The 13943-nt window shown below is 53.3% G+C and overlaps 1 protein-coding gene and 1 pseudogene across 1 annotated transcript; both read left to right on the top strand.

Annotated features, from left to right (window-relative positions):
* Nucleotides 1–472: 472 nt before the first annotated feature.
* Nucleotides 473–1247, top strand: LOC142076428 (olfactory receptor 14J1-like; annotated as a pseudogene).
* Nucleotides 1248–6093: 4846 nt separating this feature from the next.
* Nucleotides 6094–12805, top strand: LOC142076415 (olfactory receptor 14C36-like). Its single transcript, XM_075138715.1, has 4 exons — nt 6094–6239; nt 6468–6632; nt 11089–11135; nt 11847–12805. The coding sequence occupies exons 1-4, from the start codon at nt 6094–6096 to the stop codon at nt 12803–12805; spliced, it is 1317 nt and encodes a 438-aa protein (XP_074994816.1).
* Nucleotides 12806–13943: the final 1138 nt, after the last annotated feature.

The following is a 13943-nucleotide window of genomic DNA, read 5'->3' on the forward strand; positions in this document are numbered from 1 at the left end:
CAGTCCCTTTGCCTCTCAGGACCCACACAATTTCACTTGCAGTGCAGCAGAAATGCCCAGGATTTCTGCATTAGAAACACTGCTCAGCTATGGTGGGGCAACCAGACCAGAAGGCACAAACCAAAACCCCACAGCTCTGCTCTGCAGGCAGGTGAATTGGCAGCGACAATGCTGAGAAGCTCTTTGATATCACGAGTGGATTTAATCTGAGATCATGTTCCTGTTTCCCTATTGCTGTGGGGCAGGACTGACTCCTCCAGAGCCCAGAGCAGAGCCTGCGGCTCCCTGGGGCACCCTCAGCCAGCACCAACCAGAGCTCGTGCAAGGGACCTGCCAAAGGTCTTCCTGAATGGAGAGAGACACTTTTGGGGGGTTCCTATGAGAAATGGCTTTGATTTTGCTCAGAGAAGTCTCTCCTAACTTGTCACTGTCTTTTCCCTCTTGGACAGTCCCCCATGCCCAGAGGCAGCAGATGTCCAACACCAGCTCCATCACCCACTTCCTCCTCCTGGCCTTCGCAGACACGCGGGAGCTGCAGCTCTTGCACTTCTGGCTCTTCCTGGGCATCCACCTGGCTGCCCTGCTGGGCAACAGCCTCAACATCACCGCCATAGCCTGCGACCACCGCCTCCACACCCCCATGTACTTCTTCCTCCTCAACCTCTCTGTCCTTGACCTGGGCTGCATCTCCACCACTGTTCCCAAATCCATGGCCAATTCCCTCTGGGGCACCAGGGCCATCTCCTACGCAGGATGTGCTGCACAGGTCTTTCTCTTTGCCTTCTTGTTAGTGGCAGAGTATTATCTTCTCACCATCATGGCCTATGACCGCTATGTTGCCATCTGCCAACCCCTGCACTACGGGACCCTCCTGGGCAGCAGAGCTTGTGTCCACATGGCAGCAGCTGCCTGGGGCAATGGGTTTCTCACTGCTCTGCTACACACTGCCAATACATTTTCACTGCCACTCTGCAAGGGCAATGCTGTGGACCAGTTCTTCTGTGAAATCCCCCCACTCCTCAAGCTCTCCTGCTCACACGCCTACCTCAGTGAAATTGGGCTTCTAGTGGTTACCCTTTCATTAGGATTTGGGTTTTTTATTTTCATTGTGGTGTCCTACGTGCAGATCTTCAGGGCCGTTCTGAGGATCCCCTCAGAACAAGGGCGGCACAAAGCCTTTTCCACATGCATCCCTCACCTGGCCGTGGTGTCCCTGTTTGTCAGCACTATCATTTTTTCCTATCTGAAGCCCCCCTCCATCCTCTCCCCATCCTTGGATCTGGTCGTGACAGTTCTGTACTCGTTGGTACCTCCAGCAGTGAACCCCCTCATCTACAGCATGAGGAACAAGGAACTCAAGAATGCCCTGAAGAAGCTGATTCGAGAAGTAGTATTTCAGCAGCATTAAGCTGCCCATCTCTCTTCACAAGGTTTCTCCAAGTGATCTCAAGCAACTTGTGTCATTTGGTCATTGTACTGGTTATAATCGTGTTTACTCAGAAACCTTTACTCAGCTCCTGAGGGGTCTGGTCTCCTGCAGGAGACCTCCTGTCCTGTGTGACAGTGGCCAGTCGCAGGGAAACACCTCAGCTACAGCGGGGCCTCTACAAGCGACCCTCGACGCCCATGGCCAGACAGCTGAGCTCTGCCTGGAAAGGGAAGGAACTGCTTGACACTTTTAAAAAACACATGAGCACCTTTTCATCAGCTGAGATGACGGAAAACTTGTAATAAAATGACAACGTTTAAAATGACCAGGACAAAATGGGAATTTCCAGGAGGCGTTTCAGCTGCAGGAGGTGAAGGATGTACCTTCCTCTGTGCTATCATTGCCAAGACTCTGTTCGTGATACTGTGTCTTTAACCTCCCTCACCTTTGCAGATGCAGTAGATGATGACTGTAGGTCCTTTCCAGCTGAACTAGTCTGGTCTCATCTAGTCTAGAGTATTCTGCCTGCCCAAGCCTAAAGGCACCTTCCCAGCAGCCTGTCTGTGCCTGTACCCTGTCCTCCGCTCTCCAGTTTTCCCCTCCCCTTACTCCTTGTTCACTCAGATCCCTCTCAACTCCCCAGGTGCTGCTTTGAGCTTCAGGGAGTTAGAGGCCTGCCCTTGTCTTTCTGCAGTCTAATTACCTCTTCAGCCAACCCCTGCCTTGTGCTTACAGCTATTCTTTCCGACCTCTCTCTCTCAGACCTTTCTAGTGAGGCCATCCCCTGAGGATGGTGAACCTCACTGGAGGCAGCTTGGACTCAGCAGACAGTTGAGGAGGGTGAGGATTATTGTTTGCTCAACTTTGCTAGGTTTTCCTTCTGTTGCTTTGAAACAAAGAGAAAGGCAGCTGTGCCTGTGCGCAACCAGGTCTCTAAGGAAAGCAGGTGGGAGTTGGTGCAAAGGAGCTGTAACCTCCAGCTGCAGACTTCACTGGAGAAGTCTGATGGAAGGAGAAGTAATGCAAGTCCCAGGTGGCCCATGAGAGAAAGGGCAGGGGTGGGGAGGTGAGCAGGGAGGTTGTCCATGCCTGACCTCAAGGAGGAGCTCTTCCTACCCATCTTGACTTTATTTGGAGACACACACACACAACCCCGCATCAATATTGATTGGAGAATGCTGCTATCACTTCTGCTGTGAATTTTTAAAAAGCCCCAAACTCTTAAAAATCAAAAATCCTCCTTTATTAAGTGCTCATTGAAAGCTTGGAAATCTTCCCCTTCACATACTCTCTGGACACCTCTCCAATTAGCTGTGTAAGTCTTGAAGACTTGCAAAAAATAATGGGAAGAGGCATGTCTTTTTCCATTTTAACGAGTCCCATGGTGTATTCGATGCTGAGACCATGAACTAAGACACTGAGCGGAGCCTGAAGAAACCACTGAAGAAGTCAGTGCCAGAAGCAAGCCCTACAGTTTCAGGGAGTGTTAATGGGTCCCACTGGGGGCCGTTACTAACAAAGCCTCCCGAGGGGCTCGTTAGAGCAGAAAACTAGAGGCGGTGACGACAGGTAGGCAAAGGCAATCATAGAATCATAGAATGATAGAATCATTTAGGTTGGAAAAGCCCTTTAAGATCATTGAATCCAACCGCAATGTAAAGGTGGCTCTGATGCTGAGTAACCCGTGGTATGTCACATCTACTGCGCTTTGCAGAGGAGCTGCTCCTGGGCAGAGCTGTCTCTCTGCAGCGCTGCCCGCTCGCCACGAGCTCCCTCCGTCCCAGGAGCCCGGCCCAGCTCAGCAGCAGAGGCCCAGCCCAAGGCATTTTAATGACCCCTCTGGTGGGTTTGGAGTTGAGTCCATGAAACTCAGGCACTGAGAGGAGGCTGACAAAACCTCTCAAGAAGTCAAAGTCAGATGCAAACTCCAAAGTTGCTTGGAGCCTTGATGGGTCCCACTGAGAGACATTACTGACAAAGCAACCCTGGGCACTGGTTCGTGCAGAAAACTGCTCAGTAAACCTGGATGCGTTACATTAAGCCAGAGGGCCAAGCCCTGTCCGCCATTCCTTGGGAAGGGAGATGATGTCCCTCACACCTTGCTCACGGCTCTTCCGAGGGCCAGCGTGTTGTGGGGATGTGCGATGCCAAGTGCAGGACAGCTGCCAGGGCTCCTGGGTGGGGATGAGGAGGCCATGAGGCTCTTGTGCTCTAAGGAGAAGGTGTCTCCTTAGAGTCCTCAGGTGCAGAGAGAACAGCCATAGCCCAGGAGACAAAGACCTCGGCTATGGTGGGGGCTTTCAGCCTTGCCAGAGCCCTCAGCTCTCTCCACTTGGGAGCTTGAAAAGGAGATCCTTCAACGTCAAGGCTCTCTGCCTTGTTCCCTTCTCTCAGGATCCTAAACTCTACCTTCTCACTCCTGCCTTTTACATCCCTGACTAGTTCTTCCATTTTGAAAGTATGAAGTCCCGCAGGGCACCTCACCTCATTGCCTCCTCTGTCACCCTAGTCAGGAAGATGGTGTCAATGAGCTCCAAAACCCTCCTGGATGGCTCGCACCTCACTATGTTGTCTCTTCAGCAGAGGCGGTTGGGATAGTTCAAGTCCCCCATGTGGACCAGGGCCTGCAAACATGAGGCTTCTTCCAGTTGTTTGAAGAAAACCTCATTTACTTCCTCTTCCATAGCAGGTGGTCCATAGCAGACATCCACCCACCACAGCATTGCCCATCTTCTTCTGCCCTCTCATGCTGACCCTTCAGCTCTCAGCTGACTCATTGTTTGTCCCCAGGAAGAGCTCCACGCATTCCTGCTGCTCTCACATAAAGGACAACTTCCCCTCCAAGTCCAGACGTATGGCTGAGACCAGACCCCCAAGACCCCACCGTTTCCCCGGGAGGTGGTTTGGGCCACCTTCTCACTCCAGTAGCCAACTTGCAGATCCTCTGGGCTCTCCAGTGTCCAGCCCAGACTTAGGGTCTCTAAATACGGGGCTCCCAGGCTGCTGCTTCCACTCACTGACTGCTCCGTTTTGATGTTCGCTAGTGGTTACACCCAATGACATACACACCAACATTATATGCACGCTCTCCAATCTCTCCAGTTTCTGGGGCCCTGAAGAACATGAACTTGTATGACTTGTGGTTGCCGCTCCGATGGCTGGCAATTGGGCCTCCATCCGTACACAAAACCAGAGATTCTCCTCAGCCCAGAAAGCTGTGGGAAATTGGAGTTTAATAAGAAGACGCAACAGTCTGGGGCAATCAGTTGCTGGGCATGGCCAGACAAGTGTACTGACCAATCACCTGTTTACACATGATCAGCCTCTCTTATCCCTTTTCCCTCCGTTCTCTCATGCTTGTTCCTCCCCAAATCACCATGAGCCCTTCCTCTTGTTGCCTTTGGTTCTTTCCTAGACGTTCCACAGGAAGTCTTGCACAATCCCCAAATGCTCTTTCTTGCATCCCATCAGGAGTCTCAGACACCCAGAGGCAGAAACCCCCATCCTCAGTAGGCAAGGTCATCCTGCGAGGCTCCCCCTTGAACCCACACCCACATATCTTGGACCTGTCTGGGAAAGAAAGGGTTTTCCATTAGGGTGTTTAATTGTTTCTCTGAGAACAGGCTGATTCATGTTGTAGAAATGGCAATTCTTTATGTTCATGGAAGTGTGGGGGACTTGGTCAGATCCAAATGCCTACATCGGGCATGTGTGAAACAGAGCAGACTGTTTGCCTCCCCCCGATCGTGACCAAGTCCTGAGGATATTGACTCTAGGAGGCATTTACTAGCACTGACCACAGACGATAAGGACCATAACAGCCACCTATCTGGATGGCCCAAGAAGTCCTCTTCATTCCTCTCTGCCCATGTTTATGTGTTTTCCCCTTCAAAGGCTGTGTCATACACACAAGCTCCAAGACTTAAAAGAAATTCAAGGGACAGAAATGCAAGCCAGGCCAACAATAACTCTCTATCAAAGCTTAAGCCACAAAGAACAAGCAGCAGTCGATTAAAGACGTCCTAGAGCATTTGAGTGTACATCATCTTTAGCACGCCTAGGGAATTTTTTGAGGCACCCAGTCATTTGGAGGTTGTTTCCGATCCTCTCCAGTGTGTCCAGTCAACCCTAGGTATATATAAAGAGGGCTTATGAGAAAGACGGAGAGAGACTTTTGACCACGGTCTGTAGTGACAGGACAAGGGGTAATGGTTTTAAACTGAAAGAGGGTAGGTTTTGATCCGACATATGGAAGAAATGCTGTACGGTGAGGCTGGCGAGACACTGGAACAGGTTGCCCAGAGAAGTTGTAGATGGAAGCGTTCAAAGTCAGGCTGGATGGGGTGGTGAGCAACCTGATCTAGTGAAAGCTGTCCCTGCCCGTGTCAGGGAGGGCGTTGGACTAGATGACCTTTAAAGGTCCCTTCCAACCCAAACCATTCTATGATTCTATGATTTCTCAGTGTCTGCAGAGTCCCTTGACTGGAGTTTAAGGTAGGCAACAGTGACCAGGCCAAAGAAGAGAGTCACCACCCCAAGGTGTTAGGAGCAAGTTGGAAAAGGCTTTGTGCCTGCTCCAAACTGAAGGCATTTTCAGAATTGCCCTGATAATTGTAGTGTAAGAAATAGCGATAAAGGAAAAGGGAAGGACTGCGAATACCAGGATGATGGTGTGCAGCGTCACTTGGTTCCAGGATGTGTCTGCAGAGACCAGTTCCAACAGAGGGGGTGTCACAGAAGACGTGATGAAGGTCATGGAATGCTTAGAAGGGCAAAGTGAATACCTGATAGGTCTGCCCTACTTAGACCGGTATGACAGCCACCTGTGACTCCACTACCATGTGACGCAGAACCCCCCTTTCATGATGAGGCTATAGTGCAGGAGGTCACAGACGGCTACATAATGGTCGTAGGCCAGGGAAGCCAGGAGAAGGCTTTTGGTGCCTCCCAGCAAAACCAGGAAATACAGCTGGGCAGCACATCCATGGAAGCAGATCCAGCTGGATTCCTTCAGGAAGCCCACCAGCGTTTTTGGCAGTGTGATTAATGTAGAGCAGATCTTTGGGAAGGAGAAAGTCCTCAGGAAGAAGTACACGGTGCTGTGGAGGGTTGACTCCACCACAGTGGTAAGCACGATGAAGCCATTCCCTATGAGGACCATGCAGCAGATGATCAGGAAGCCTGTGAAGCGCAAGCTCTGCAGGTCAGTGTGGACAGAAAATCCCAGAAGAAGAAATCCAGGTGCAGCAGTGTGATTCTCCAAGCCACTGCTTTCGGGCATTTTCTCTACATAAAGTCATCCACACAACAGCTGGTAGAGGTCACTGATGGCCCATCCATCACCGCATAGCCCTCAAACATAGGGAAAGACTACAAACATCAGCATACACTATTGCAGCATCAGGAAAGCTAGCCCAAGATCTACGTGTATGTACGGAAGTCTAAGGTGGAGTGATGGGTAGACCTGCATGCAGCTAAACCTCCAAGCAGTCGCTCTCTCCCTCCCTCTCCTCAGCAAGATGGGGGAGAAAATAAGATGGACAAGCTTGTGGCTTGAGGCAGAGGCAGTTGAATGAGAAAAGCAAAGGTCACCCACGGAAGCAAAGGAAGAAGAGATTTATTCCCTCCTTCCCATTGTCAGGCAGATGTCCAGCCAATTGCTGGGAAGCATGGTCTCAGTGTGCCTAGCGGTTGCTTCGGAAGAAAAATGTCATTATTAAGAATGCCCCTCACCCCGCCCTTTCTCTCGTCTGTTATTGCTGATCCTGACGTCATATGGTATGGAATATCCTTTTGATCAGTTTGGGTCAGCTCTCTTGGCTATGTCCCCTCCCGACCTCTTGCCTACCCCCAGCCTCCTGGCCTTTGCGGGTGGTGGGGTTGGAGAGACAGCCTTCGTGCTGTGCGAGTACTGCTCAGTAACAGCCAAAACAGGGGTGCGTTGTCAACACCCTTCGAGCAACCACTGCAGAGCACGGCACCCGATGGGCTGCTAGGAGGAAAGTTAACTCCTCCCCAGCCAGACCCAGGACAATCTCTACCTCGTATTCCACACCACCTGTGTCATGCTCAGGTCCCACATAATTTGATACGTTTACATATCTTCCGAAAATCCTTTGTTATGTATTTCTCTTTCCTGACATCCCCTCTTACCAACACTTAAAACTTATGCCACATGCATAAACCATCTTTACATCCAACGTACAGATTTATGCATCCTCATTAACCACTAACATTGGGGTTGAGAGCAGACTTGCAACAGGAAAACCTGCTACCAAGCACCCAAGACCTTGTGTGTGCAAAGGCTTTGCCTCAGAGCACAGCCATGCTGCAGTGGATGGCAGGTGGCAATGTGAAGAAGAGGTGAGGTGCCCACAAGGAAGACAAACCCTGCTGTCCCCAAGGCCAGAGAGAAACAGAGCTGGGCTGTGCAGTCCAAGCAGGAGAGGGCTTTGCTCTCTGTGGTGTCTCTGCAGCCCTGAGCGCCTGCGGTGGAGGTGAAGCTGATCTCAGGAAGGAAGAGGTGATATTGAGAGTGTCCTTGGGAGTGGACATCCTGTGGTACTGGCACAGTGAAAATCATTGGCCTGACCCGTGACTGTGACATCGAGGGGTGGTTAAACGATGGGGGAGAGAAGAACCAGCAGAGTTTGAGAGGGAATGCCCATGAGTGGAGACCCTAGTGTGATGTGCTTCGTATTCATGCGCTGCCCTGCATCTACTGGAAAGAGAAGGGCACAGCCTTAGGTCAGCGCAGTGGTGCGGTTCAGTCATTGGCCCAACGGCACCGAATCTGTCTGAGATGCCGTGCGTGATGCCTGTCACACAGCTGGTTTGAATGGGGACAGGGGTCCTGTACAGGACCTGTGCTGTCCACGTCAGCTGCAGAGCCCTGGCATCTCACGTAGCACTGCAGGCCTGTAGGTGGATATTAAATGAAGATTCAGCTGCCCTGAAGTAGCTTAGACAATTGGAGCGCAGGGGATGCACTCGACAAAACTGCCATGATACTCGCAGGACGTGTAGGAAATGCAGTTGATGGTGAAGAGAAAGAGAGCTCTCCCTGTGCTGCATGACTCCATTTGGCCAGCTGAATACCTCTATAGGCTGCCCCGTACATGGGAATAGCTACAGGTTCAGTTGTCCTACATATGGGCATCCGCCGTCATTCCACCTGGCCAATTTAACTTCCCATCAGCCTCCAAGAAGATGCCCCCAGATGCTGCCCTGTCTCTAGGAACTGCTCCCTTAGAGCTTGCAGTCACCTCACATAGCTTGGACCCCCTCCTGAACCCCAAAGGTCACCAGGTGATGGTGGCTGAGTAGCTCACTCCTGGTGGCCACCCCCATTATTGCCATGGCAGTTGAGAGAAGGAGCTCCCATGCAGGTGCCCATTTTGTGCCCACCTGAACTGAGGCAAGAGGAACCCCACCTCCTGTGGCTTTGTGGTCTGCAGGGGAGTGAGCTGAGACCCCTTCCAGCCCCGGGACTGCATACCCAGGATGAGATGCCTCGATTGACTCTGCTGGATCATTCCCTCAGCAGGGGTTAAGGAAATGCCTCCCTGTCACTGTCTGGGTGTCCTCTCTAATGCTGAGACAAGGAGAAGTGATTAGAGGACCTACATGTGACTCGGGGAAGAGAAATGACCTTGGTGGAAAGAAGTGTCTCTGCGCAGCTGAGGGAGGGAAGATCAGGGATGACTTCAGGCTGTTTCCCAGCAGGTTCCCCTGGAGCCCCAGGGACCCCTCGAGGGAGCCGCGAGGGGCAGAGCAAGTGCTGCCTTGGGCTGGTCCTCTGCTGCTGAGCTGGGCCGGGCTCCTGGAAGGAGGGAGCTCCTGGCAAGTGGGCAGTGCTGCAGAGAGACAGCTCTGCCCAGGAGCAGCTCCTCTGCAAAGCGCAGCAGGGCTGAGGGCACTGCCTGCAGGCAGCGAGGGGAGGGAGCGAGGCAGAGAGAGCGTAAAGGCAGTCTGGAGTGGGAGGATGCTGAGAGCTCACTGGGGGAGAATTCTTCGCAGCCCTTGACACAGTAAGTCTCTGGCTGCAGGTCAATGCAGCTGCGGTTCCTTGAGGGGTCTCCTCAAGCTGGCAATCCCACAGATGACAGGATCTGTAAGTACAACTCTCACAGTTTCCCTAGTGTAGAGGGGGAGGACGAGCTGCAGAGCAGGGACTCCCTGCTGCACCATCAGAGGGACAGGGCATGATCCTGCCTTCTCCAAGGGATGACTGCAGGGCTGTGAAGGTGGGTGTGCAGCCCAGGGCTGTCCTTCCGAGCAGGGTCCCTGCGCCCCAGGGGGCTGGGGGCTGGGCAGGGACTCTGCCGCCTGCCAGGGTCAGCACCCAGCCTGCCCAGGGAGCTCCCCACGGTTCTGCAGGGAGAAGCTGTGGGTGGAAGGAGCCACCCCCAGCCAGGCAGGGTCCTTCTGCTGTTGAGAGGGTGATGTGTGGGTCAGGGCTGCTCAGAGCTTCAGCTCACTCCCAGAATATTTCCAAGAGGAGGTTTCAAGGAGAAGGTCAACACAAGGATTTCTCTAAAGATAAGGAACTTCCCTGAGTCTGTCTTTTCAATTTCCTGCCCTTGGGGGATGGGAGGGGATGAATGACGAAGGAGTTCTTGATTTTGACAAGTCACTGACACTCCTGAACGGTAACTGTGAGTGATCAGTAGGTCTTCCAGGAGCCTCCTAATGAGTTTTCAGCCTCTCCTCTGCCTACGCACAGCACCAGCATTACCTCTGCTGGACCCATCAGGCTTAGTCTGACCTGTCCTTTTTTCTGCCTGCGAACAGGAACATGCGCCCAGCCAGTGCCCTGCAAACAGGCAGGTTTCTGTAGGGCTAAGGGGAGTGCACAGAGGTTGGGATGGGCTCTGTGAGCGCTGACAGGGAAAGACCTGGCACAGGGAAACAGCCACCAGGAGGAAAATCTCCAGGCAGCAAGGATATGATCAGGGAATGAGAGGAAACGAAAACCAGAAATGTGTGGGAGGGAGAATTCAGAAAACTCTGTTTCACCCCTCCAACCAGACCCCTTCCTCTGAGCAAGCCCCCGTGCCTCCTCTCCCACCCAGCCAAGCCTCTGCCCTCAGGGCTGTGGGGTCCAAGGCGTGAACCACCTCCTCTGCAGGCAGAGCTCCAGCAGAGCCGTGGGGCAGCTCTCCAGCCACGTGTCCATTTTCCTCTGCAGAGCACAGGGGCTGAGAGCAGCTGCCCGGCAATGGTGGTGCCTGGGAGGTGGCTGCAGAGCTGGCTCAGGGGAACGCTGTCCTGAGCGCCCGGCTGCCTCTGCCCTGGCCCCTCTCAGCCAGACCCTCGCTGGGCATTTGCTTCTTTCTCCACTTGTCTCTGTTCCTGTTGTTGTTGTTTCCTTCTGGCTGCCAGGCTCTCTGGGGAGGTGGAGTTTCAGCTGCAGAGTCACAGGCTGATCTTGGGGGTCCTTCCGTGCAGGTGTGCCCATGGGAACAAGGGTCCCAGCTTTCCTCTCACCTGTGGGGCTGTGGGCAATGCAGTCTGTGGGGCTGGAGAATAAGCTGGGTTTCCCTTAATCAGATGCTCTCATTAGGACACTTGGCTGCCTCCTTGAGGTTTCCTTCCCAGCTGTGAGTTGCCCTCCAGAATGCGAGCCTGTCCCCTAGCACTCTTTTGTTATCTGAAAGCCCCATGGAGAAGCGCAGAGGTGCTACAATGGAGGAAATGCTGTTGGGTTGGTGCAATGAGGCGTGAGTGTCCTGGGCTAGGGGTGGGGTGCTGAGACCTTGAGAAAGGGTGAGACGTTTAGCGGTCTGCACTGGATCCCTCTGGGCTCAGTAGTGCCTGCTTGTTTTTCAGGGTAACACAAGAGGGTGATCACCCTCCATCTCATGAAGAACAAGTCCACAGCAGCCCGGAACAAGTCGGAGGGACAGACCAGCTGCCCTCCCTCTGCACTAAGCCACAGGCAATCCTCTTGCCTGGCAGGACTCGTTCTCCCTGAGGGCAGCAGAAATGCTGAGGGTTTCTGACATCCAAGAAAACTCCCCAGGTGAGATGGGGGAGCTTTAAAACCCCACACCTCTCAAACTGCCTTCTGCTGTCCCCGTTTCTCAGCACTGGGGGTGCAGAGGCTGAGAAGCCCTTCTGCCTTAGGAGCGGTTTCATCTGACCAAGTCGAACACCAGGACTGACCCTGCCCCCACCGTTCCCATGAACCCACTGCTGCAGAGCAGGGCTGACTCCTCAGCAGCCAGCGGGCAGAGGCCCTGCTCCTCACGGCACGCTCGGCCAGCACAGAGCTGCAGCCATGGAGCTGAAGGAAGGTCTCCTGGAAATGAATGGGGGTTGAGGGGAGTGTAGCAGGGTGAAATTCTAGGGGAAAGGCTTTGATTTTGCTCAGAGAAATCTCCCCTAACTCCATCGACTCTTCCTTTAAAAATAGGACCCGATGCCCAGAGGCAGCAACCGTCCAACACCAGTTCCATCACCCAGTTCCTCCTCCTGGCCTTCGCAGACACGCGGGAGCTGCAGCTCTTGCACTTCTGGCTCTTCCTGGGCATCTACCTGGCTGCCCTGCTGGGCAACGGCCTCATCATCACCGCCATAGTCTGCGACCACCGCCTCCACACCCCCATGTACTTCTTCCTCCTCAACCTCTCTGTCCTTGATCTGGGCTCCATCTCCACCACTGTCCCTAAATCCATGGTCAATTCCCTCTGGAACACCAGGGCCATCTCCTACTTGGGATGTGCTGCCCAGCTCTTTCTGTTTGTCTTTTTGATGTCAGCAGAATTGTATCTTCTCACCATTATGGCCTATGACCGCTATGTTGCCATCTGCCAACCCCTGCACTACGGGACCCTCCTGGGCAGCAGAGCTTGTGTCCACATGGCAGCAGCTGCCTGGGGCAGTGGGTTTCTCACTGCTCTGCTGCACACTGCCAATACATTTTCATTGCCCCTCTGCAAGGGCAATGCTGTGGACCAATTCTTCTGTGAAATTCCCCCACTCCTCAAGCTCTCCTGCTCACGTGCCTACCTCAGCGAAATTGGGCTTCTAGTGTTTACTTTTTCTTTAGGATTTGGGTGTTTTGTGTTCACTGTGGTGTCCTATGTGCAGATCTTCAGGGCTGTGCTGAGGATCCCCTCTGAGCAGGGGTGGCACAAAGCCTTTTCCACGTGCATCCCTCACCTGGCCGTGGTCTCCCTGTTTGCCAGCACTGTCGTGTTTGCTAACCTGAAGCCCCCCTCCATCTCCACCATATCCCTGGATCTGGTGGTGAGTGTTCTGTACTCAATGATACCTCCAGCAGTCAACCCCCTCATCTACAGCATGAGGAACAAGGAACTCAAGAATGCCCTGAAGAACCTGATTCGAGAAGTAGTATTTCAGCAGAAATAAGCTGCCCATCTCTCTTCACAAGGTTTTTCCAAGTGATCTCAGGCAACTTGTGTCATTTGGGCATTGTACTGGTTATAATCGTGTTTGTTCGGAAATGTTTGCTTTCATCCTCCTTCTCAAGAGGCTGAAGCCAGTCTGTCTGGCCCAAAGGCCTTCTCTCAATGAGTCTATCACTGCGCCAATGCTGGCCTCCTTTGTGGCATGTCTGTAAATAAAGGGGATTGCCTGCGTGCAGCGTGTGCAGCTTGGGCTCTTCTTTCCACAGAGGAGTGCAGAATACGCTCAGGGAATTGCAGGCTAAAAGGCCCTGCTGTTGGGCTTGGGTGCTGCATTGGCTTAGGGGGACAAGGGCATGGCTTGATGTGTGAGGGAATGAGGGCTGGAGTGAGCCTTCACTTTACTGGTGCCCAATGCCATGGAGATCCTGGACGGTCAAAAGGCATCTGCCTGAGGCTCTCTCACATATGGCAGGGCTGGTCAAAGATGCCTGACCTCCTGACAGGGGATCTGAACCCACCAGGTGAGCACAGGGCATCTCTGGGTCACTGGGTTCCTCGGGGTGGGAAGTGAATGGAGGTTTCCAAAACTTCCCCAAAAGTGGAGTCACCCAAAGGAAAAGGGCTAACCTGCAGGATGCACAGCCCAATGGGGCTCTGCAATGCCAGAGAGGCAGCGGAGACACAGCAGGCACGAGGAAGGCAGCCTGAAGAGTGCTTCACATCATCTTCAGTGAGGAGCCATGGGCTGGATCCAGTGACACACCTGAACACATCCTGAAAGAGCGGAAAGGCCCTGTGATTTCTCGGAGTATCCCAGCCCCAGAGCCATTGGAGAAAGCTGTCCGGGGCAGTGATGCCAGTCTGGCCAGATCTGCTTCACTCCCGCACCAGCATGGCCAGGATGGAGTCAGCCCATGGTGCCAGGGCAGCTCTGCAGAGCAGCAGCACCAGCTCCGGGCCCTGTGGGCACCTCAGGGGAGGGAGCCAGCAACAACTGGCCAGGCCAGCACGGACACACTCCCCTGGGGAAAGGCTCTCTGTGGAGCAGGGGTTTCCCTGGAGAAGAGTGGAGCACCACGCGTGGGTCAGAAAGAAGGCAAGAAGCAGGAGAAAGAGCTTTTTCTGTTCAGCAGCTTGGG

This window comes from Calonectris borealis, unplaced genomic scaffold (genome assembly GCF_964195595.1).
Source record: "Calonectris borealis unplaced genomic scaffold, bCalBor7.hap1.2 HAP1_SCAFFOLD_49, whole genome shotgun sequence".
In the NCBI taxonomy this organism is placed as follows: domain Eukaryota; kingdom Metazoa; phylum Chordata; class Aves; order Procellariiformes; family Procellariidae; genus Calonectris; species Calonectris borealis.